The 27,250-nt window shown below is 47.9% G+C and overlaps 1 protein-coding gene across 1 annotated transcript in view; it reads right to left on the bottom strand.

Annotated features, from left to right (window-relative positions):
• Window positions 1-296: 296 nt before the first annotated feature.
• Window positions 297-27,250, bottom strand: part of LOC110516622 (protein sidekick-2-like) — a 297,655-nt gene continuing 270,701 nt past the window's right edge. The window contains exons 5-12 of the mRNA XM_036939326.1: window positions 19,993-20,126; window positions 10,600-10,711; window positions 9,273-9,463; window positions 8,338-8,421; window positions 7,994-8,188; window positions 6,676-6,792; window positions 6,314-6,481; window positions 297-664 (exon numbers count right to left, since the gene is read on the bottom strand). Of these exons, the coding sequence (XP_036795221.1) occupies window positions 558-664; window positions 6,314-6,481; window positions 6,676-6,792; window positions 7,994-8,188; window positions 8,338-8,421; window positions 9,273-9,463; window positions 10,600-10,711; window positions 19,993-20,126 (1,108 nt within the window). The 3' untranslated portion in view covers window positions 297-557. The remainder of the gene's footprint in view (window positions 665-6,313; window positions 6,482-6,675; window positions 6,793-7,993; window positions 8,189-8,337; window positions 8,422-9,272; window positions 9,464-10,599; window positions 10,712-19,992; window positions 20,127-27,250) is intronic.

Raw genomic sequence — 27,250 nt, 5'->3', positions numbered from 1 at the left:
AACTGATCAACCTCTTTGATCAACTCCACTACAGCCCCCCCTGATTCAACTGATCAACCTCTTTGATCAACTCCACTACAGCCCCCTGATTCAACTGATCAACCTCTTTGATCTACTCCACTACAGCCCCCCCTGATTCAACTGATCAACCTCTTTGATCTACTCCACTACTGCCCCCTGATTCAACTGATCAACCTCTTTGATTTATTCCACTACAGCCCCCCCTGATTCAACTGATCAACCTCTTTGATCTACTCCACTACTGCCCCCTGATTCAACTGATCAACTAATCCCTTAGCCTTTGAGGAGCTGAGTCAGGTGTCAGCTTGGCATCCAATTAACTGACAGACACACTAGTGTCATGGGTCACCCCACAGGACATGACATCATCCTTACCTGACAGACACACTGGGGTCATGGGTCACCCCACAGGACATGACATCATCCTTACCTGACAGACACACTGGGGTCATGGGTCACCCCACAAGACATGACATCATCCTTACCTGACAGACACACTGGGGTCATGGGTCACCCCACAGGACATGACATCATCCTTACCTGACAGACACACTGGGGTCATGGGTCACCCCACAAGACATGACAGCCTTGGTCCCCTTGATGACACTCTGGTCTGCAGGTGGCTTGGTGATACGGGTCCGTGCTGACAACATAGAAAGACTTCAGGTTACTGGCTGTTTAACAGACTTCAGGTTACTGGCTGTTTAACAGGTGGTTGACAGACTTCAGGTTACTGGCTGTTTAACAGGTGGTTGACAGAGACTTCAGGTTACTGGCTGTTTAACAGACTTCAGGTTACTGGCTGTTTAACAGGTAGTTGACAGAGACTTCAGGTTACTGGCTGTTTAACAGACTTCAGGTTACTGGCTGTTTAACAGACTTCAGGTTACTGGCTGTTTAACAGACTTCAGGTTACTGACTGTTTAACAGGTGGTTGACAGACTTCAGGTTACTGGCTGTTTAACAGGTAGTTGACAGAGACTTCAGGTTACTGTCTGTTTAACAGGTAGTTGACAGAGACTTCAGGTTACTGGCTGTGTAACAGGTGGTTGACAGACTTCAGGTTACTGGCTGTGTAACAGGTAGTTGACAGAGACTTCAGGTTACTGGCTGTGTAACAGGTGGTTGACAGAGACTTCAGGTTACTGGCTGTTTAACAGATTTCAGGTTACTGGCTGTTTAACAGGTAGTTGACAGAGACTTCAGGTTACTGGCTGTTTAACAGACTTCAGGTTACTGGCTGTGTAACAGGTGGTTGACAGAGACTTCAGGTTACTGGCTGTTTAACAGGTAGTTGACAGAGACTTCAGGTTACTGGCTGTTTAACAGGTAGTTGACAGAGACTTCAGGTTACTGACTGTTTAACAGGTAGTTGACAGAGACTTCAGGTTACTGGCTGTTTAACAGGTAGTTGACAGAGACTTCAGGTTACTGGCTGTTTAACAGGTGGTTGACAGACTTCAGGTTACTGGCTGTTTAACAGATAGTTGACAGAGACTACAGGTTACTGTCTGTTTAACAGGTAGTTGACAGAGACTTCAGGTTACTGGCTGTGTAACAGGTGGTTGACAGACTTCAGGTTACTGGCTGTGTAACAGGTGGTTGACAGACTTCAGGTTACTGGCTGTGTAACAGGTGGTTGACAGAGACTTCAGGTTACTGGCTGTGTAACAGGTAGTTGACAGAGACTTCAGGTTACTGGCTGTGTAACAGGTGGTTGACAGAGACTTCAGGTTACTGGCTGTGTAACAGGTGGTTGACAGACTTCAGGTTACTGGCTGTGTAACAGGTGGTTGACAGAGACTTCAGGTTACTGGCTGTGTAACAGGTGGTTGACAGAGACTTCAGGTTACTGGCTGTTTAACAGATTTCAGGTTACTGGCTGTTTAACAGGTAGTTGACAGAGACTTCAGGTTACTGGCTGTTTAACAGACTTCAGGTTACTGGCTGTGTAACAGGTGGTTGACAGAGACTTCAGGTTACTGGCTGTTTAACAGGTAGTTGACAGAGACTTCAGGTTACTGGCTGTGTAACAGGTGGTTGACAGAGACTTCAGGTTACTGGCTGTTTAACAGGTGGTTGACAGAGACTTCAGGTTACTGGCTGTTTAACAGACTTCATGTTATTGGCTGTTTAACAGGTGGTTGACAGACTTCAGGTTACTGGCAGTTTAACAGGTGGTTGACAGACTTCAGGTTACTGGCTGTTTAACAGACTTCAGGTTACTGGCTGTTTAACAGACTTCAGGTTACTGGCTGTTTAACAGACTTCAGGTTACTGGCTGTTTAACAGGTGGTTGACAGAGACTTCAGGTTATTGGCTGTTTAACAGACTTCAGGTTACTGGCTGTTTAACAGACTTCAGGTTACTGGCTGTGTAACAGGTGGTTGACAGAGACTTCAGGTTACTGGCTGTTTAACAGGTAGTTGACAGAGACTTCAGGTTACTGGCTGTTTAACAGGTAGTTCACAGAGACTTCAGGTTACTGGCTGTTTGACAGGTAGTTGACAGAGACTTCAGGTTACTGGCTGTGTAACAGGTGGTTGACAGACTTCAGGTTACTGGCTGTGTAACAGGTGGTTGACAGAGACTTCAGGTTACTGGCTGTGTAACAGGTAGTTGACAGAGACTTCAGGTTACTGGCTGTGTAACAGGTGGTTGACAGAGACTTCAGGTTACTGGCTGTGTAACAGGTGGTTGACAGACTTCAGGTTACTGGCTGTGTAACAGGTGGTTGACAGAGACTTCAGGTTACTGGCTGTTTAACAGCTGGTTGACAGAGACTTCAGGTTACTGGCTGTTTAACAGACTTCAGGTTACTGGCTGTTTAACAGACTTCAGGTTACTGGCTGTGTAACAGGTGGTTGACAGAGACTTCAGGTTACTGGCTGTGTAACAGGTGGTTGACAGAGACTTCAGGTTACTGGCTGTGTAACAGGTGGTTGACAGAGACTTCAGGTTACTGGCTCTGTAACAGGTGGTTGACAGAGACTTCAGGTTACTGGCTGTTTAACAGACTTCAGGTTACTGGCTGTTTAACAGACTTCAGGTTACTGGCTGTTTAACAGACATCAGGTTACTGGCTGTTTAACAGGTGGTTGACAGATACTTCAGGTTATTGGCTGTTTAACAGACTTCAGGTTACTGGCTGTTTAACAGACTTCAGGTTACTGGCTGTTTAACAGGTGGTTGACAGAGACTTCAGGTTATTGGCTGTGTAACAGGTGGTTGACAGAGACTTCAGGTTACTGGCTGTTTAACGGGTAGTTGACAGAGACTTCAGGTTACTGGCTGTTTAACAGGTAGTTGACAGAGACTTCAGGTTACTGACTGTTTAACAGGTGGTTGACAGAGACTTTAGGTTACTGGCTGTTTAACAGGTGGTTGACAGACTTCAGGTTACTGGCTGTGTAACAGGTGGTTGACAGACTTCAGGTTACTGACTGTGTAACAGGTGGTTGACAGAGACTTCAGGTTACTGGCTGTTTAACAGGTAGTTCACAGAGACTTCAGGTTACTGGCTGTTTAACAGACTTCAGGTTACTGGCTGTGTAACAGGTGGTTGACAGAGACTTCAGGTTACTGGCTGTTTAACAGGTAGTTGACAGAGACTTCAGGTTACTGGCTGTTTAACAGGTAGTTCACAGAGACTTCAGGTTACTGGCTGTTTGACAGGTAGTTGACAGAGACTTCAGGTTACTGGCTGTGTAACAGGTGGTTGACAGACTTCAGGTTACTGGCTGTGTAACAGGTGGTTGACAGAGACTTCAGGTTACTGGCTGTGTAACAGGTAGTTGACAGAGACTTCAGGTTACTGGCTGTGTAACAGGTGGTTGACAGAGACTTCAGGTTACTGGCTGTGTAACAGGTGGTTGACAGACTTCAGGTTACTGGCTGTGTAACAGGTGGTTGACAGAGACTTCAGGTTACTGGCTGTTTAACAGCTGGTTGACAGAGACTTCAGGTTACTGGCTGTTTAACAGACTTCAGGTTACTGGCTGTTTAACAGACTTCAGGTTACTGGCTGTGTAACAGGTGGTTGACAGAGACTTCAGGTTACTGGCTGTGTAACAGGTGGTTGACAGAGACTTCAGGTTACTGGCTGTGTAACAGGTGGTTGACAGAGACTTCAGGTTACTGGCTCTGTAACAGGTGGTTGACAGAGACTTCAGGTTACTGGCTGTTTAACAGACTTCAGGTTACTGGCTGTTTAACAGACTTCAGGTTACTGGCTGTTTAACAGACATCAGGTTACTGGCTGTTTAACAGGTGGTTGACAGATACTTCAGGTTATTGGCTGTTTAACAGACTTCAGGTTACTGGCTGTTTAACAGACTTCAGGTTACTGGCTGTTTAACAGGTGGTTGACAGAGACTTCAGGTTATTGGCTGTGTAACAGGTGGTTGACAGAGACTTCAGGTTACTGGCTGTTTAACGGGTAGTTGACAGAGACTTCAGGTTACTGGCTGTTTAACAGGTAGTTGACAGAGACTTCAGGTTACTGACTGTTTAACAGGTGGTTGACAGAGACTTTAGGTTACTGGCTGTTTAACAGGTGGTTGACAGACTTCAGGTTACTGGCTGTGTAACAGGTGGTTGACAGACTTCAGGTTACTGACTGTGTAACAGGTGGTTGACAGAGACTTCAGGTTACTGGCTGTGTAACAGGTAGTTGACAGAGACTTCAGGTTACTGGCTGTGTAACAGGTGGTTGACAGAGACTTCAGGTTACTGGCTGTGTAACAGGTGGTTGACAGAGACTTCAGGTTACTGGCTGTGTAACAGGTGTTTGACAGAGACTTCAGGTTACTGGCTGTGTAACAGGTGGTTGACAGAGACTTCAGGTTACTGGCTGTGTAACAGGTGGTTGACAGAGACTTCAGGTTACTGTCTGTTTAACAGGTAGTTGACAGAGACTTCAGGTTACTGGCTGTGTAACAGGTGGTTGACAGACTTCAGGTTACTGGCTGTGTAACAGGTGGTTGACAGAGACTTCAGGTTACTGGCTGTGTAACAGGTAGTTGACAGAGACTTCAGGTTACTGGCTGTTTAACAGGTGGTTGACAGAGACTTCAGGTTACTGGCTGTGTAACAGGTGGTTGACAGAGACTTCAGGTTACTGGCTGTTTAACAGACTTCAGGTTACTGGCTGTGTAACAGGTGGTTGACAGAGACTTCAGGTTACTGGCTGTGTAACAGGTGGTTGACAGAGACTTCAGGTTACTGGCTGTTTAACAGACTTCAGGTTACTGGCTGTTTAACAGACTTCAGGTTACTGGCTGTTTAACAGACTTCAGGTTACTGGCTGTTTAACAGGTGGTTGACAGATACTTCAGGTTATTGGCTGTTTTACAGACTTCAGGTTACTGGCTGTTTAACAGACTTCAGGTTACTGGCTGTTTAACAGGTGGTTGACAGAGACTTCAGGTTATTGGCTGTTTAACGGGTAGTTGACAGAGACTTCAGGTTACTGGCTGTTTAACAGGTGGTTGACAGAGACTTTAGGTTACTGGCTGTGTAACAGGTAGTTGACAGAGACTTCAGGTTACTGGCTGTGTAACAGGTGGTTGACAGAGACTTCAGGTTACTGTCTGTTTAACAGGTAGTTGACAGAGACTTCAGGTTACTGGCTGTGTAACAGGTGGTTGACAGACTTCAGGTTACTGGCTGTGTAACAGGTGGTTGACAGAGACTTCAGGTTACTGGCTGTGTAACAGGTAGTTGACAGAGACTTCAGGTTATTGGCTGTTTAACAGGTGGTTGACAGAGACTTCAGGTTACTGGCTGTTTAACAGACTTCAGGTTACTGGCTGTTTAACAGACTTCAGGTTACTGGCTGTGTAACAGGTGGTTGACAGAGACTTCAGGTTACTGGCTGTTTAACAGACTTCAGGTTACTGGCTGTGTAACAGGTGGTTGACAGAGACTTCAGGTTACTGGCTGTGTAACAGGTGTTTGACAGAGACTTCAGGTTACTGGCTGTGTAACAGGTGGTTGACAGAGACTTCAGGTTACTGGCTGTTTAACAGGTAGTTGACAGAGACTTCAGGTTACTGGCTGTGTAACAGGTGGTTGACAGAGACTTCAGGTTACTGGCTGTGTAACAGGTGGTTGACAGACTTCAGGTTACTGGCTGTGTAACAGGTGGTTGACAGAGACTTCAGGTTACTGGCTGTGTAACAGGTGGTTGACAGAGACTTCAGGTTACTGGCTGTTTAACAGGTAGTTGACAGAGACTTCAGCTTACTGGCTGTATAATCCCCCCCCCCCCCCCCCCTCCCTCCAAACTCACCCCACACCAGTAGATCTGCGGCAGCCTCGTCTATGCCTCTGGAGTTGCTGGCCATGCAGGTATAAGTCCCAGCATCAGAAAGGTGAGACGGGGAGACCAGTAGACTGCCTGACTCCAGCAGGGTGAACCTGGGCAGCTGGACAGAACCACTGGCCAACACACGTTCACCTGGGGGAGGGGGAGGGGTAGGGAGAGGGAGAGAGAGAGAGAGAGAGAGAGAGAGAGAGAGAGAGAGAGAGAGAGATGAGACCGTCAGAGAGCTTCTGCGTCACCTTGTGGATTGAGTCATATGTAATCACCTTTCCCTGTGAAAAACACACAAAATGACATGCACTTCTAATAGAAGCTGTCCACCACCATACCTTTCTGCCAGGTGATAGCTGGTCGCGGGGCTCCGCTGGTCTCACAGTGGAGGATGACTGACATGCCGTCAATCACAGCACTGTCAGCTGGACCTGCCGTGATGTTGGGGGCAATACCTGGGTAGAGACAAACAGGTAGGTGAGACAGACAGACAGACAGACAGACAGACAGACAGACAGACAGACAGACAGACAGACAGACAGACAGACAGACAGACAGACGTGACAGACAGACAGACAGACAGACAGACAGACAGACAGACAGACAGACAGACAGACAGACAGACAGACAGACGTGACAGACAGACGTGACAGACAGACAGACAGACAGACAGACAGACAGACACCTGATGAGGTGAGAACACAGATGAGAAGGATGATGATGAGACTGATGATGAGAGATGTGAGGTAACTGTGTGAACTTTTAATTCATTTATCAAAGACTGTCAGTCAGTCATCTCCCATTTTTCAAGATAACGACTTAGAGACTGACAGGCACAAGGCTACCTCGCCCTCTCTTTCCTTTCCCTCTTCATCCCTCTTATTCTCTCGCTCTTACTTGTTCGTTCTCTCTCTAATTCTCTCTCAAAATAGCCAATAATTGCCTGAGTGTGTAGTGTGACAGGTCTGAGAGACGGAGAGAAGAAGAAGAGATGAGAGTGGAAGGAAAGAGAGAGAGATGGAGAGACTGACGTGGGAAATGGTGGGTTGGGGACGTACTGGTAGAGAGAGAGATAAAACAGTTAAAACACTGTATATATATATAATATTGTAATGTCTTTACTGTTTTGAAACCTCTGTATGTGTAATGTTTACTGTTCATTTTTGTTGTTTTTCACTTTATATATTCACTTTGTATGTTGTCTACCTCACTTGCTTTGGCAATGTTAACACATGTTTCCCATGCCAATAAAGCCCTTGAATTGAATTGAATTGAGAGAGAGAGAGAGCGAGAGAGAGAGACGTACTGGTAGAGAGAGAGAGAGACGTACTGGTAGAGAGAGAGAGAGCGTGAGAGAGAGACGTACTGGTAGAGAGAGAGAGCGAGAGAGACGTACTGGTAGAGGGGGAGAGAGCGAGAGAGAGAGAGACGTACTGGTAGAGAGAGAGAGAGAGAGCGAGAGAGAGACGTACTGGTAGAGAGAGAGAGAGAGACGTACTGGTAGAGAGAGAGAGCGAGAGAGAGAGACGTACTGGTAGAGAGAGAGAGCGAGAGAGAGAGACGTACTGGTAGAGAGAGAGAGCGAGAGAGAGAGAGACGTACTGGTATAGAGAGAGAGCGAGAGAGAGAGAGAGCGAGAGAGAGAGAGAGACGTACTGGTGACAGCGAGGTAGGTGTTGGTCTGTATCTCTCCAGCCAGGTTGCGGGCGAAGCACTGGAACATGCCTGTATCGTCCGGTAACAGACCGTTGATCTGCAGACTGCCCCCAACTAACACCCTGTACCTGGGCATCTTCACTGGACTGATGACCACAGCATCCTTATACCACACTATGTCTGGCTGGGGGACACCTAGAGAGAGGAGAGGAGAAGACAAGAGTGAGTTGGATTTAAATATCTATCACTTTTTACAGCATCAGGGCTTTAGATCTCTCGCACACACACACGCACGCACGCACACACACACACGCACACACACACACGCACACACACAGACACACCTCGTGCCTGGCAGGGGATATCCACCACCTTCTCCATCTCTGCACTGATGTGTTGGACAGGCTCCTTCACAAACTGGGGATGGTCTGGAGAGGATAGGAGAGGAAAGGAGAGGAGAGGAGAGGAGAGGAGGGGAGGGGAGAGGAGGGGAGGGGAGAGGAGGGGAGGGGAGAGGAGAGGAGAGGAGAGGAGAGGAGAGGAGAGGAGAGGAGAGGAGAGGAGAGGAGAAGAGGGCAAAGGTGAGGATGAGAGTAGAGGAGGAGGAGAGACGAGGAGAGGAGAGGAGGAGAGGAGAGGAGGAGGGCGGAGGAGAGGAGAGGATGAGAGGAGGGGAGAGTAGAGGAGGAGGGGAGATGAGGAAAGGAGGAGGGGAGATGAGGAAAGGAGGAGAGTGGAGGAGGGAGAGGATAGGAGAGGAGAAGTGTGAAGATGAGAGGAGACAAGGAGAGGAGGAGAACAGAGGAGAGGGTGAGAGGAGGAGCGAGGGGAGGAGAGGAGGAGAGAAGAGAGGAAAGGAGTTGAGAAAAACAGTTACAACCTTCCTCTAATTTTCTTGAACAGTTTTAACAAGTTTTAACAATGAAGTCATGTTAATGATAAGGTCTTGGTCCTCCTGGTTTGTGTTGACTTACATTAAATCCATCCTTTCCAACAAGTATTTCATTTCCAAGGTTTAGTCTGCTTGAGACTAGTGCAGAGTAATGGACTGCAATCATCAGATAGAGACAGACCTTTCTTCACAATCCACCTAATGCTTTAATCATCTATCATTTATCTCCATGGTCCAGCAGCATGTTAAACTGACATGAAGACTCCAGACATTTACACACAGTGATATTCCCTCAACCTGACCACTGACAGGAGGACTGGTAGGTGGTTATTTGCCTAGTTTAACCAGCATGTGGAGAAACTCCCATGTGTGTGTGTGTGTGTGTACCTAGAACATGTAGGTAGGCCCCTGCGTTGACCGGAGGCACAGTGCTGCTGCGGAGGGTGGCCTCACATTCATAGTAACCACTGTCACTGACCGCTGGGAGGCTGATGGTCAGCCTGCGGCCAAAGTCACGTATCCCTGTACTGACCACTACACCATCCTTACGCCAGGTTATAACCATCTTGATCAGAGGTCTGGGGGAGAGGAGAGAGAGAGATACAGAGGGAGGGAGACAGGGAGAGAGAAGGGGGAGAGAGGAGAGAGAGAGAGAGAAAGAGAGAGAGAGAGAGAGAGAGAGAGAGAGAGAGAGAGAGATAGAAAGAGAGAAGGGGGAGAGAAAGAGAGACACAGAGAGAGAAGGGGATGAGAAGGGGGAGAGAGATACAGGGGGAGGGAGACAGAGAAAGAGGGGGAGGGGGAGAAAGAGAGAGAGAGAGGGAGGGGGAGGGAGACAGAGAGAGAGGGAGGGGGAGGGAGACAGAGAGAGAGAGGGAGGGGGAGGGAGACAGAGAGAGAGCGGGAGGGGGAGGGGGAGAGAGAGAGAGAGAGAGAGAGGGGAGGGAGACAGAGAGAGAGAGAGCGGGAGGGGGAGACAGAGAGAGAGAGAGAGAGAGAGAGGGAGGGGGAGGGAGACAGAGAGAGAGAGGGAGGGGGAGGGAGACAGAGAGAGAGAGAGAGGGGGAGGGGGAGAGAGAGAGAGAGAGAGAGAGGGGAGGGAGACAGAGAGAGAGAGGGAGGGGGAGGGAGACAGAGAGAGAGCGGGAGGGGGAGGGGGAGAGAGAGAGAGAGAGAGAGAGGGGAGGGAGACAGAGAGAGAGAGAGCGGGAGGGGGAGACAGAGAGAGAGAGAGAGAGAGAGAGGGAGGGGGAGGGAGACAGAGAGAGAGAGGGAGGGGGAGGGAGACAGAGAGAGTGTATTAATATGATTTAAATGCTGTTTCAAGGTTGTGAGGCATTGACAGAGCACCGTAATACATCTGTCATACTGATCAAGTCTTTGAATTGGCCATAATGGTTTGGATTCAGAGCAGAGATAAGGAGAGGAGGAGAAGAATGGAGAGACAGGAAAGACTGAGAGAGGAGAGGAGGAGGAGGGGAGGAGAGAAGAAAAGCATTGAATAGGACGGATGGACAATTTTCTAAAAGAGACCCAAACAAAACACATTAGGTGACAGTGAAATGTGACAGACTTGGTCTCTCTCTGTGTGTGTGTGTGTGTGTGTGTGTGTGTGTGTGTGTGTGTGTGTGTGTGTGTGTGTGTGTGTGGGTGTATGTGTGTGTGTGTGTGTATGTATGTGTGTGTGTGTGTGTGTGTGTGTGTGTTCACTCACCTAGCATTGGCCACACACTCCATAATGACATCATTCCTCCCCGCGTTCACACTGGTGTTCTTAGGAGGGATGATGATGGTGGGGGTGATGGGGTCCACAGGCCCCCCCACGTCTACACACACACACACACACACACACACACACACACACACACACACACACACACACACACACACACACACACACACACACACACACACACACACACAAACACACACACGCACACACACACACGGTTAGAAAAGCATATGGGTCATGGCCAGTTCTCCCTTGTAAAGTAGATTGTATATCTCAGTCAGAATTTACCGTTTTAATAATAGAAACGGGTGAACAACAACAACAACAACAACAACAACAGCTCCTGCCAGGATTGTCCATACTGCACTCTCACCATTCAATAACATATAGTTCCTATAGTCTCACCATTCAATAACAGATAGTTCCTATACTCTCACCATTCAATAACAGATAGTTCCTATACTAACACCATTCAATAACAGATAGTTCCTATACTAACACCATTCAATAACAGATAGTTCCTATACTCTCACCATTCAATAACAGATAGTTCCTATACTAACACCATTCAATAACAGATAGTTCCTATACTAACACCATTCAATAACAGATAGTTCCTATACTAACACCATTCAATAACAGATAGTTCCTATACTAACACCATTCAATAACATATAGTTCCTATACTCTCACCATTCATCAACAGATAGTTCCTATACTCTCACCATTCAATAACAGATAGTTCCTATACTCTCACCATTCAATAACAGATAGTTCCTATACTAACACCATTCAATAACAGATAGTTCCTATACTCTCACCATTCAATAACAGATAGTTCCTATACTCTCACCATTCAATAACAGATAGTTCCTATACTCTCACCATTCAATAACAGATAGTTCCTATACTCTCACCATTCAATAACATATAGTTCCTATACTATCACCATTCAATAACAGATAGTTCCTATACTAACACCATTCAATAACAGATAGTTCCTATACTAACACCATTCAATAACAGATAGTTCCTATACTAACACCATTCAATAACAGATAGTTCCTATACTCTCACCATTCAATAACAGATAGTTCCTATACTCTCACCATTCAATAACAGATAGTTCCTATACTAACACCATTCAATAACAGATAGTTCCTATACTCTCACCATTCAATAACAGATAGTTCCTATACTCTCACCATTCAATAACAGATAGTTCCTATACTCTCACCATTCAATAACAGATAGTTCCTATACTCTCACCATTCAATAACAGATAGTTCCTATACTAACACCATTCAATAACAGATAGTTCCTATACTCTCACCATTCAATAACAGATAGTTCCTATACTAACACCATTCAATAACAGATAGTTCCTATACTCTCACCATTCAATAACAGATAGTTCCTATACTCTCACCATTCAATAACAGATAGTTCCTATACTAACACCATTCAATAACAGATAGTTCCTATACTAACACCATTCAATAACAGATAGTTCCTATACTAACACCATTCAATAACAGATAGTTCCTATACTCTCACCATTCAATAACAGATAGTTCCTATACTAACACCATTCAATAACAGATAGTTCCTATACTCTCACCATTCAATAACAGATAGTTCCTATACTCTCACCATTCAATAACAGATAGTTCCTATACTAACACCATTCAATAACAGATAGTTCCTATACTCTCACCATTCAATAACAGATAGTTCCTATACTAACACCATTCAATAACAGATAGTTCCTATACTCTCACCATTCAATAACAGATAGTTCCTATACTCTCACCATTCAATAACAGATAGTTCCTATACTAACACCATTCAATAACAGATAGTTCCTATACTAACACCATTCAATAACAGATAGTTCCTATACTAACACCATTCAATAACATATAGTTCCTATACTAACACCATTCAATAACAGATAGTTCCTATACTCTCACCATTCAATAACAGATAGTTCCTATACTCTCACCATTCAATAACAGATAGTTCCTATACTCTCACCATTCAATAACATATAGTTCCTATACTCTCACCATTCAATAACATATAGTTCCTATACTCTCACCATTCAATAACAGATAGTTCCTATACTCTCACCATTCAATAACATATAGTTCCTATACTCTCACCATTCAATAACATATAGTTCCTATACTCTCACCATTCAATAACATATAGTTCCTATACTCTCACCATTCAATAACAGATAGTTCCTATACTAACACCATTCAATAACAGATAGTTCCTATACTCTCACCATTCAATAACAGATAGTTCCTATACTCTCACCATTCAATAACAGATAGTTCCTATACTAACACCATTCAATAACAGATAGTTCCTATACTCTCACCATTCAATAACAGATAGTTCCTATACTCTCACCATTCAATAACAGATAGTTCCTATACTCTCACCATTCAATAACATATAGTTCCTATACTCTCACCATTCAATAACAGATAGTTCCTATACTAACACCATTCAATAACAGATAGTTCCTATACTCTCACCATTCAATAACAGATAGTTCCTATACTAACACCATTCAATAACAGATAGTTCCTATACTCTCACCATTCAATAACAGATAGTTCCTATACTCTCACCATTCAATAACAGATAGTTCCTATACTCTCACCATTCAATAACAGATAGTTCCTATACTCTCACCATTCAATAACATATAGTTCCTATACTCTCACCATTCAATAACAGATAGTTCCTATACTCTCACCATTCAATAACAGATAGTTCCTATACTAACACCATTCAATAACAGATAGTTCCTATACTCTCACCATTCAATAACAGATAGTTCCTATACTATCACCATTCAATAACAGATAGTTCCTATACTAACACCATTCAATAACAGATAGTTCCTATACTAACACCATTCAATAACAGATAGTTCCTATACTCTCACCATTCAATAACAGATAGTTCCTATACTCTCACCATTCAATAACAGATAGTTCCTATACTCTCACCATTCAATAACAGATAGTTCCTATACTAACACCATTCAATAACAGATAGTTCCTATACTAACACCATTCAATAACAGATAGTTCCTATACTCTCACCATTCAATAACAGATAGTTCCTATACTAACACCATTCAATAACAGATAGTTCCTATACTAACACCATTCAATAACAGATAGTTCCTATACTAACACCATTCAATAACAGATAGTTCCTATACTAACACCATTCAATAACAGATAGTTCCTATACTAACACCATTCAATAACAGATAGTTCCTATACTAACACCATTCAATAACAGATAGTTCCTATACTCTCACCATTCAATAACAGATAGTTCCTATACTAACACCATTCAATAACAGATAGTTCCTATACTCTCACCATTCAATAACAGATAGTTCCTATACTCTCACCATTCAATAACATATAGTTCCTATACTCTCACCATTCAATAACAGCCCCTTCTACATTTCCTGGGAGCAGCCTCAGCCTGTGTCAACCAAGCTGCTAGGAACTAGCGGTGACAAAATCAGTACAGTTACATATCGGATATTATTTTGACGATATATCGTATCGTATCGTTTTAACAATATGGCAGTATTCATTTTGCGCTAGTTTGCTGTACCTGCACCAAAACTGCAGTATTTTTCCTTCACAGCTTGTTCTCCATCTTCTTTTTAAACAGGGAGAACCTTTCCTTTCACCACGTTTATGACCATGACTGAGAAAAACTCATTTAGTCACGTCTCTCTCTCGTCTCTCTCTCGTCTCTCTCTCGTCTCTCTCTCGTCTCTCTCTTGTCGCTCTCTCGTCTCTCTCGTCTCTCTCTCGTCTCGTCTCTCTCGTCTCTCTCTCGTCTCGTCTCTCTCTTCTCTCTCTTCTCTCTCTCGTCTCTCTCTTTCGTCTCTCTCTTGTCTCTCTCTTGTCTCTCTCTTGTCTCTCTCTCTTGTCTCTCTCTCTTGTCTCTCTCTTGTCTCTCTCTCTTGTCTCTCTCTCGTCTCTCTCTTGTCTCTCTCTCTTGTCTCTCTCTCGTCTCTCTCTTGTCTCTCTCTTGTGTCTCTCTCTTGTCTCTCTCTCGTCTCTCTCTCGTCTCTCTCTCGTCTCTCTCTTTTCTCTCTCTCCTCTCTCTTGTCTCTCTTTCGTCTCTCTCTCTTGTCTCTCTCTCTTGTCTCTCTCTCGTCTCTCTCTTGTCTCTCTCTCTTGTCTCTCTCTCGTCTCTCTCTCGTCTCTCTCTTGTCTCTCTCTTGTCTCTCTGCAGAAGACATGTGGTGAAGCAATATGTTTGGAACATCGAAACGCAATAAATTCACATTATCAAATCGCAAACACATAGAGAATCGTGAGAATCAACAAGAATCACAATAAATATCGTATCGGCACCTAAATGTGGTGATGATATCATACCGTGAGGTCCCTGGCAATTCCCAACCCTACCAGGAACCATTATATTGTTTAATTGAGATAAACATAGCAGGAAGTGATTAAATGCAGAGCCATAATTCAGCCTGTTCCACAGAGCCTTGCAGCCCTGCAAACAACCATCGATTCACTGGCCTCAATCAGAGATCTCTCTCTCCATCTCATCTCATTTCTCCCTGCCTCGAGGGGGGGTTCTGTGTGTGATCCCAGGCCCTGTGTTTGGTATCAGTAACACATACAGACTGTCTCAGTGTCTTTTCATAAATCTGCTTCGGTTAGGCGCCATTAAATTACAGAGCTCATTTATAGGCTGGTTAAATCAGCGGGTCAGATGGACCAGGGACCGCAGCACCAGCTCTACAGAGCACCACCCAGCTCCACCCAGCTCCACACTACAGCCAGGGAGGACTGTAGCACCACCCAGCTCCACCCAGCTCCACACTACAGCCAGGGAGGACCGTAAGCACCACCCAGCTCCACACTACAGCCAGGGAGGACCGTAACACCACCCAATTCCACACTACAGCCAGGGAGGACCGTAGCACCACCCAGCTCCGCACTACAGCCAGGGAGGACCGTAGCACCACCCAGCTCCACACTACAGCCAGGGAGGACCGTAGCACCACCCAGCTCCACACTACAGCCAGGGAGGACCGTAGCACCACCCAGCTCCACACTACAGCCAGGGAGGACCGTAGCACCACAAAACTCCACAATGCAGCCAGGGAGGACTGTAGCACCACCCAACTCCACACTACAGCCAGGGAGGACTGTAGCACCACCCAGGTCCACACTACAGCCAGGGAGTACTGTAGCACCACCCAACTCCACACTACAGCCAGGGAGGACCGTAGCTCCACCCAACTCCACACTACAGCCAGGGAGGACCGTAGCACCACCCAGCTCCACACTACAGCCAGGGAGGACTGTAGCACCACCCAGCACCACCCAGCTCCACACTACAGACAGGGAGGACTGTAGCACCACCCAGCTCCACACTACAGCCAGGGAGGACCGTAGCACCACCCAACTCCACACTACAGCCAGGGAGGACCGTAGCACCACCCAGCACCACCCAGCTCCACACTACAGCCAGGGAGGACCGTAGCACCACCCAGCTCCACACTACAGTCAGGGAGGACCGTAGCACCACCCAACTCCACACTACAGCCAGGGAGGACCGTAGCACCACCCAGCTCCACCCAGCTCCACACTACAGCCAGGGAGGACCGTAGCACCACCCAGCTCCACACTACAGCCAGGGAGGACCGTAGCACCACCCAGCTCCACACTACAGCCAGGGAGGACCGTAGCACCACCCAACTCCACACTACAGCCAGGGAGGACTGTAGCACCAACCAGCTCCACACTGCAGCCAGGGAGGACTGTAGCACCACCCAACTCCACACTACAGCCAGGGAGGACTGTAGCACCACCCAGGTCCACACTACAGCCAGGGAGGACTGTAGCACCACCCAGGTCCACACTACAGCCAGGGAGTACTGTAGCACCACCCAACTCCACACTACAGCCAGGGAGGACCGTAGCTCCACCCAACTCCACACTACAGCCAGGGAGGACCGTAGCACCACCCAGCTCCACACTACAGCCAGGGAGGACTGTAGCACCACCCAGCACCACCCAGCTCCACACTACAGCCAGGGAGGACTGTAGCACCACCCAGCTCCACACTACAGCCAGGGAGGACCGTAGCACCACCCAACTCCACACTACAGCCAGGGAGGACCGTAGCACCACCCAGCACCACCCAGCTCCACACTACAGCCAGGGAGGACCGTAGCACCACCCAGCTCCACACTACAGTCAGGGAGGACCGTAGCACCACCCAACTCCACACTACAGCCAGGGAGGACCGTAGCACCACCCAGCACCACCCAGCTCCACCCAGCTCCACACTACAGCCAGGGAGGACCGTAGTACCACCCAGCTCCACACTACAGCCAGGGAGGACCGTAGCACCACCCAGCTCCACACTACAGCCAGGGAGGACCGTAGCACCACCCAACTCCACACTACAGCCAGGGAGGACTGTAGCACCAACCAGCTCCACACTGCAGCCAGGGAGGACTGTAGCACCACCCAACTCCACACTACAGCCAGGGAGGACTGTAGCACCACCCAGGTCCACACTACAGCCAGGGAGGACTGTAGCACCACCCAACTCCACACTACAGCCAGGGAGGACCGTAGCTCCACCCAACTCCACACTACAGCCAGGGAGGACCGTAGCACCACCCAGCTCCACACTACAGCCAGGGAGGACTGTAGCACCACCCAGCACCACCCAGCTCCACACTACAGCCAGGGAGGACTGTAGCACCACCCAGCTCCACACTACAGCCAGCGAGGACCGTAGCACCACCCAACTCCACACTACAGCCAGGGAGGACCGTAGCACCACCCAACTCCACACTACAGCCAGGGAGGACCGTAGCACCACCCAGCTCCACACTACAGCCAGGGAGGACCGTAGCACCACCCAGCTCCACACTACAGCCAGGGAGGACCGTAGCACCACCCAACTCCACACTACAGCCAGGGAGGACTGTAGCACCAACCAGCTCCACACTGCAGCCAGGGAGGACTGTAGCACCACCCAACTCCACACTACAGCCAGGGAGGACTGTAGCACCACCCAGGTCCACACTACAGCCAGGGAGGACTGTAGCACCACCCAACTCCACACTACAGCCAGGGAGGACCGTAGCTCCATCCAACTCCACACTACAGCCAGGGAGGACCGTAGCACCACCCAGCTCCACACTACAGCCAGGGAGGACTGTAGCACCACCCAGCACCACCCAGCTCCACACTACAGCCAGGGAGGACTGTAGCACCACCCAGCTCCACACTACAGCCAGCGAGGACCGTAGCACCACCCAACTCCACACTACAGCCAGGGAGGACCGTAGCACCACCCAACTCCACACTACAGCCAGGGAGGACCGTAGCACCACCCAGCTCCACACTACAGCCAGGGAGGACCGTAGCACCACCCAGCTCCACCCAGCTCCACACTACAGCCAGGGAGGACTGTAGCACCACCCAACTCCACACTACAGCTAGGGAGGACTGTAGCACCACCCAGCTCCACACTACAGCCAGGGAGGACTGTAGCACCACCCAGCTCCACACTACAGCCAGGGAGGACTGTAGCACCACCCAGCTCCACACTACAGCCAGGGAGGACCGTAGCACCACCCAACTCCACACTACAGCCAGGGGGGACTGTAGCACCACCCAGCACCACACTACAGCCAGGGAGGACCGTAGCACCACCCAGCTCCACACTACAGCCAGGGAGGACCGTAGCACCACCCAGCTCCACACTACAGCCAGGGAGGTGTGCTATTGGACCACGGCCTAAGCCGGACCATATACCTCCCCTGGCACCAGCTTCTAACTCTAGGGAAACTCTAGACCGACTGGGATTCAAACCCGGGTCTGCTAGCCAAAGCTAAAGCCTAGGCATTAGTTTGAGGAGTCGTCAGGTCTCAGATATGGTCATCCATCATCAGGGGAATGTGGTGTTACAACACCTCTGTTACACAGGCTGCACTCTTAGAAACAAAGGTGCTAAGTAGAACCATACAAGGTGTGCAGCTAGTCCCCATAGAGGAACCCTTAATGGGTATGGGTAGAACCCTTTGCAGAGGGTTCTATCTAGAACCCTTTATTTAAGGTTCTTTATAGAACCCCCTGTATATGGTTCTACCAAGAACCATTTTATCCCTTGGAGGGTTCTTCCTAGAACCCTCTTCGAACGGTTTCACCAGCCTTATTATCCTTTAAAATGTCATTATTTATGACAATACATTACATGGACCATAAGGCCTTTCACAGAGGGCATAGTTATACCCTAACACATTAGGAAACTCCTGGTTTACAGGCCACATCAGGCCTGCAAGTCACATTATGCTGGCTTGCAAAGTGATGTTTAATTCCTATTGGAATCCAGACAGAGATAGGATACCCAACAAGTGGGAATTGTTAATCACCCGCAACTTGCAATCAGAATGGCTGCCAGGGTAGGGAAGATTGACTACCTCAATCATCTAAACTGGAACAACCATCTCAGTGATGGGTGCAGTAAATCCTAATACTAACAGATTGGATTAGTTTAGAAAATTGCATGTTATTTATCTTTGTGTAGCATTAAATTAATCAACCAATCAATGGACATGCAACATCACAAATATTACAGTAAAATAAACCATTCTGAAAATCTCCCTGCAATAGAGCATGCTGGGAAATATTACATATGGTGCAATGTAGAATCCTTCTCGCCTTCCGAAGAATCATCAAATAACTCTTTCTTCAAAAACTGTTGTTAGGATGTTAAAGGTTCTAGATAGAACCCTTCGCCTTACAAAGAACCCTAGTCTTCCAAAAAGAGTTCTTCAGATCAGAACGGTTCTTGGTAGAACCGTATCCCTCCACGAAGAAGCCTTTAGGAGTGTAACAGGACTGACAGGTGAGGTGACAGTTAGACAGACAGCCACTAGGGGGCAGTGTAGCTGTGTCTGTCAGCTCAGCATAAAACACCTGTTGGATGAACACATGTAAAACACAGAGAAACGTCCTCCCAACAGGAACACAACGGTTATATCTGCCTTCAACACAACCTGCTGGTACCGTATGGGAAGGTGTGTGTGTCTGTGTGTGAGTGTGTGTGTCTGTAGGTGTGTTTGTGTGTGTCTACGTGTCTGTGTGTGTGTGTGTGTGTGAGTGAGTGAGTGAGTGAGTGAGTGAGTGAGTGAGTGAGTGAGTGAGTGAGTTTGTGTCTATGTTTGTGTGAGTGTATGTGAGTGTGTTTGTGTGAGTGTGTGTGACTACGTGTCTGTGTGTGTGTGTGTGTGTGTGTGTGTGTGTGTGTGTGTGTGTGTATATCCTCTCTACTTACTCTCCACAGTCAGTAGGATAGGATGGCTGGTTTTGTTCTCTCCGTTCTTGTCGTTGACAGCCTGTGTGTAGTACCGTCCAGCATCAGGAGCCACACTGGACAGGATGACCAGAGTGTTGTCCAGGGTGATGGCTCTACAGACATACAGACAAACAGACAGACACACACACACACACACACACACACACACACACACACACACACACACACACACACACACACACACACACACACAAAGGATGATTGTTTATGAATTCTGCTGTGGCATTATTATAACAGTCTATATCACCCTCAGGACGAAGGTTTGAATTATGTGTGATCCACATTACTCCTGTAGGAGATATTAGTGGGTAGATGACATTCCTGTAGGAGATAGTAGTGGGTAGATGACATTCCTGTAGGAGATACTAGTGGGTAGATGACATTCCTGTAGGAGATAGTAGTGGGTAGATGACATTCCTGTAGGAGATAGTAGTGGGTAGATGACATTCCTGTAGGAGATACTAGTGGGTAGATGACATTCCTGTAGGAGATAGTAGTGGGTAGATGACATTCCTGTAGGAGATACTAGTGGGTAGATGACATTCCTGTAGGAGATAGTAGTGGGTAGATGACATTCCTGTAGGAGATAGTAGTGGGTAGATGACATTCCTGTAGGAGATACTAGTGGGTAGATGACATTCCTGTAGGAGATAGTAGTGGGTAGATGACATTCCTGTAGGAGATAGTAGTGGGTAGATGACATCCCTGTAGGAGATAGTAGTGGGTAGATGACATTCCTGTAGGAGATAGTAGTGGGTAGATGACATCCCTGTAGGAGATACTAGTGGGTAGATGACATTCCTGTAGGAGATAGTAGTGGGTAGATGACATTCCTGTAGGAGAAAGTAGTGGGTAGATGACATTCCTGTAGGAGATAGTAGTGGGTAGATGACATTCCTGTAGGAGATAGTAGTGGGTAGATGACATTCCTGTAGGAGATAGTAGTGGGTAGATGACATTCCTGTAGGAGATAGTAGTGGGTAGATGACATTCCTGTAGGAGATACTAGTGGGTAGATGACATCCCTGTAGGAGATAGTAGTGGGTAGATGACATCCCTGTAGGAGATAGTAGTGGGTAGAAGACATTCCTGTAGGAGATAGTAGTGGGTAGATGACATCCCTGTAGGAGATAGTAGTGGGTAGATGACATTCCTGTAGGAGATAGTAGTGGGTAGATGACATTCCTGTAGGAGATACTAGTGGGTAGATGACATTCCTGTAGGAGATAGTAGTGGGTAGATGACATTCCTGTAGGAGATAGTAGTGGGTAGATGACATTCCTGTAGGAGATAGTAGTGGGTAGATGACATTCCTATAGGAGATACTAGTGGGTAGATGACATTCCTGTAGCCATAAACAGTGATGGACTGATAGACACACACACACACACACACACACACACACACACACACACACACACACACACACACACACACACACACACACACACACATACACGCACACACACACGCACACACACACACACACACAGTGTGTTTGTGTCAGCAGAGCCCTGATCAGGGCATATTAAACAGACTCCTGGACAATTAGGAGCAGGGCTGTCGCCATGTCAACACAGTCAGCCAGTCTGCCCAGCAGCAGCATGCCTCGGCATATTAATGCCCCGACCGACCGGAGAGAGACCGGAGGACAGAGCCAACACACAGTAAGAGCCAAACCCTGGTCTGGGCTGTATGTCAGGACATTACACTGTTAGAAACTAGCATTGACTGGCTATAGAACTGACACCTACAGGAAGAGCCAAACCCCCTGGCTATCAGTGTCTCTCACTGTCTTAAAATAGTTTTACTAACAGTCTACGACCAGCCCTGGCTGTATACACCGATCTATATACAGGATACTGAGATGGAAGAGTAGATAACAGGCTCCGGTCTCAAACTAGCAGTAGGAATGGTCTACTACAGCCCTGGCTGTATACACTGATAACTACAGGAGGAGACTGTGTGTGTGTGTGTGTGTGTGTGTGTGTGTGTGTGTGTGTGTGTGTGTGTGTGTGTGTGTGTGTGTGTGTGTGTGTGTGTGTGTGTGTGTGTGTGTGTGTGTGTGTGTGTGTGTGTGTGTGTGTGTGTGTGTGTGGCTTTTGATAACCATGGAAATATTTCTCGGACAAGGTGACTTATCAATAAATTTGCCTGTATTTACCCACCAAAAATGAAATGCTAATTAGCTGCTAATGTGGCTATCATAAAGAACAACAAATGCCATGATGATCTGGACCAGACTGACGAATCGAGACAAAGGTAAGAATCTCTGGATTAATAACTGTCTAATGTTAGCAAAATGATGCAATGAATAAATTGTCTACATTTCTGTGAATAGATGCTGTGAACTGTCTTGTACACGTTTTAAATTGACACAAAACCTGTCAGCAAAGGTGTCAGTCAGAGATGACATGCAGGAGCTTGTAGGGATTAGTAGTCTTACATGAAGTCTACTCTGGTGCTAATTAATGTTTTCGAACATCATCAACGACCTTGCCTTTCACTGTCATAAAATGACATTACTAACTGACTCCTACAGTACAGACACCAATCACCCTGCCTTTCACTGTCATAAACTGACATTACTAGCTGACCCCTACAGTACAGACACCAATCACCCTGCCTTTCACTGTCATAAACTGCCATTACTAACTGACTCCTACAGTACAGACACCAATCACCCTGCCTTTCACTGTCAAACTGACATTACTGACTGACTCCTACAGTACAGACACCAATCACCCTGCCTTTCACTGTCATAAACTGACATTACTAGCTGACCCCTACAGTACAGACACCAATCACCCTGCCTTTCACTGTCATAAACTGACATTACTAACTGACTCCTACAGTACAGACACCAATCACCCTGCCTTTCACTGTCAAACTGACATTACTGACTGACTCCTACAGTACAGACACCAATCACCCTGCCTTTCACTGTCATAAACTGACATTACTAACTGACCCCTACATTACAGACACCAATCACCCTGCCTTTCACTGTCATAAACTGACATTACTAACTGACTCCTACAGTACAGACACCAATCACCCTGCCTTTCACTGTCATAAACTGACATTACTAACTGACCCCTACAGTACAGACACCAATCACCCTGTCCATCTAGGCAAGAGGAATACCTATGTAAGAATGCTGTTCATTGACCATAGCTCAGCATTCAACACCATAGTACTCCAAGCTCATCATTAAGCTGGAGGCCCTGGGTCTGAACCCCGCCCTGTGCAACTGGGTCCTGGACTTCCTGACGGGCCGCCCCCCAGGTGGTGAAGGTAGGAAACAACACCTCCACTTCGCTGATCCTCAACACAGGTGCCCCACAAGGGTGCGTGCTCAGCCCCCTCCTGTACTCCATGACCGCGTGGCCAAGCACGCCTCCAACTCAATCATCAAGTTTCAGTTGGAGGCGATGACGAGACTCTGGGAGTGTGGTGGAACAAAAAATAACTTCTCACGAAACGTCAAACAAGCAAAGGAGATGATTGTGGGCTTCAGGAAACAGCAGAGGGAGCACCCCTTTATCCACATCGATGGAACCGCAGTGGAGAAGGTGGAAAGATTTAAGTTCCTCGGCGTACACATCACTGACCAACTGAAATGGTCCACCCAGGGACGAAGGTGCAACAGCGCCTCTTCAACCTCAGGAGGCTGAAGAAATGTGGCTTGTCACCTAAAACTCTCACAAACCTTTACAGATGCACAATTGAGAGCATCCTGTCAGGCTGTATCACCACCTGGTACGGCAACTGCACCACCCACAAACACAGGGCTCTCCAGAGGGTGGTGTGATCTGGCCAACGCATCACCGGGGCAAACTATCTGGCTTCCAGGACACCTACAGCACCCGATGTCACAGGAATGCCAAAAAGATCATCAAGGACAACAATCATCTGACCCACGGCCTGTTCACCTCGCTATCATCCAGAAGGCGAGGTCAGTACAGGTGCATCAAAGCAGGGACCAAAAGACTGAAAAACAACTTCTATCTCAAGGCCATCAACTGCTAAACAGCCATCACTAGCACAGAGAGGCTGCTGCCTATAAACCTAGATTTTAATTCATTGGCCACTTTATAAATGGAACACTAGTCACTTTAATAATGTCTACATATCTTACATTACCCATCTCATGTGTATATACTGTTTTCTATTCTATTCTACTGTATCTCAGTCTATGCTGCTCTGGCATTGCTCGTCCAAATATTCCATATTCCTTTACTTAGATATCTGTGTATTGGGTATATGTTGTGAAATTGTTAGATATTAGCTGTTAGATATTGCCGCACTGTCAGAACTAGAAGCACAAGCACTTCGCTACATCTGCAATAACATCTGTTAAACTCGTGCATGTGACCAATACAAATTGATTTGATTTGCCTTTCACTGTCATAAACTAACATTACTAACTAATTTAAACCTTACACTGATGGCTGCAGGAGGTGCTGTTGTTACCTAACAGGATCTAGCATGACTACAGGAGGTACTGTTGTTACCTAACAGGCTCTAGCATGAATACAGGAGGTACTGTTGGTACCTAACAGGATCTAGCATGACTACAGGAGGTACTGTTGGTACCTAACAGGCTCTAGCATGACTACAGGCGGTTGTGTTGGTACCTAACAGGCTCTAGCATGACTACAGGACGTTGTGCTGGTATCTAACATGCTCTAGCATGACTACAGGAAGTGCTGTTGTTACCTAACAGGCTCTAGCATGACTACAGGAGGTACTGTTGGTATCTAACAGGCTCTAGCGTGACTACAGGATGTACTGTTGGTACCTAACAGGATCTAGCAGGACTACAGGACGTTGTGCTGGTACCTAACAGGATCTAGCATGACTACAGGACGTTGTGTTGGTACCTAGACTGACATGTCTAATGAACACATCAGAGATCTATGAAGGGAAATCTCTCCGTTCAGACTGAGGAGACAAACAGCCAAACACACAACAGAACAGTGAGACGTAGAATTAACACTGAATAACCTCCACTGTCCACTCCACTGCACCACTCCACTGTCCACTCCACTGTCCACTCCACTGTCCACTCCACTGTCCACTCCACTGTCCACTACACTGACCACTCCACTGTCCACTCCACTGTCCACTCCACTGTCCACTACACTGACCACTCCACTGCACCACTCCACTGTCCACTCCACTGTCCACTCCACTGTCCACTCCACTGCACCACTCCACTGCACCACTCCACTGCACCACTCCACTGCACCACTCCACTGTCCACTCCACTGTCCATTCCACTGTCCACTCCACTGTCCACTCCACTGTCCACTCCACTGCACCACTCCACCACACCACTCCACTGCACCACTCCACTGTCCACTCCACTGTCCACTCCACTGTCCACTCCACTGCACCACTCCACTGTCCACTCCACTGTCCACTCCACTGTCCACTCCACTGTCCATTCCACTGTCCACTCCACTGCACCACTCCACTGTCCACTCCACTGCACCACTCCACTGTCCACTCCACTGTCCATTCCACTGTCCACTCCACTGCACCACTCCACTGTCCACTCCACTGTCCACTCCACTGTCCACTCCACTGCACCACTCCACTGCACCACTCCACTGTCCACTCCACTGTCCACTCCACCACTCCACTGTCCACTCCACTGTCCACTCCACCACTCCACTGTCCACTCCACTGTCCACTCCACTGTCCACTCCACTATCCACTCCACTGTCCACTCCACCACTCCACTGTCCACTCCAATGTCCACTCCACTGTCCACTCCACTGTCCACTCCACCACTCCACTGTCCACTCCACTGTCCACTCCACCACTCCACTGTCCACTCCACTGTCTACTCCACCACTCCACTGTCCACTCCACCACACCACTCCACTGCACCACTCCACTGTCCACTCCACTGCACCACTCCACTGTCCACTCCACTGCACCACTCCACTGTCCACTCCACTGTCCACTACACTGTCCATTCCACTGACCACTCCACTGTCCACTCCACTGACCACTCCACTGTCCACTCCACTGTCCACTCCACTGCACCACTCCACTGTCCACTCCATTGTCCACTCCACTGTCCACTCCACTGTCCACTCCACTGTCCACTCCACTGCACCACTCCACTGTCCACTCCATTGTCCACTCCACTGTCCACTCCACTGTCCACTCCACTGCACCACTCCACTGTCCACTCCACTGTCCACTCCACTGCACCACTCCACTGTCCACTCCACTGTCCACTCCATTGTCCACTCCACTGTCCACTCCACTGTCCACTCCACTGCACCACTCCACTGCACCACTCCACTGTCCACTCCATTGTCCACTCCACTGTCCACTCCACTGTCCACTCCACTGTCCACTCCACTGCACCACTCCACTGCACCACTCCACTGTCCACTCCACTGTCCACTCCACTGCACCACTCCACTGCACCACTCCACTGTCCACTCCACTGCACCACTCCACTGCACCACTCCACTGTCCACTCCACTGTCCACTCCACTGTCCACTCCACTGCACCACTCCACTGTCCACTCCACTGTCCACTCCACTGTCCACTCCACTGCACCACTCCACTGTCCACTCCACTGTCCACTCCACTGTCCTCTCCACCACTCCACTGTCCACTCCACTGTCCACTCCACTGTCCACTCCACTGCACCACTCCACTGCACCACTCCACTGTCCACTCCACTGTCCACTCCACTGCACCACTCCACTGCACCACTCCACTGTCCACTCCACTGCACCACTCCACTGTCCACTCCACTATCCACTCCACTGCACCACTCCACTGTCCACTCCACTGTCCACTCCACTGTCCACTCCACTGCACCACTCCACTGTCCACTCCACTGCACCACTCCACTGTCCACTCCACTGTCCACTCCACTGTCCACTCCACTGTCCACTCCACTGCACCACTCCACTGTCCACTCCACTGTCCACTCCACTGTCCACTCCACCACTCCACTGTCCACTCCACTGTCCACTCCACTGTCCACTCCACTGCACCACTCCACTGCACCACTCCACTGTCCACTCCACTGTCCACTCCACTGCACCACTCCACTGCACCACTCCACTGTCCACTCCACTGCACCACTCCACTGTCCACTCCACTGTCCACTCCACTGCACCACTCCACTGTCCACTCCACTGTCCACTCCACTGTCCACTCCATTGTCCACTCCAC

Source organism: Oncorhynchus mykiss, chromosome 12 (genome assembly GCF_013265735.2).
Source record: "Oncorhynchus mykiss isolate Arlee chromosome 12, USDA_OmykA_1.1, whole genome shotgun sequence".
Lineage (NCBI taxonomy): Eukaryota > Metazoa > Chordata > Actinopteri > Salmoniformes > Salmonidae > Oncorhynchus > Oncorhynchus mykiss.
This window is presented reverse-complemented; position numbering and strand designations above follow the sequence as displayed.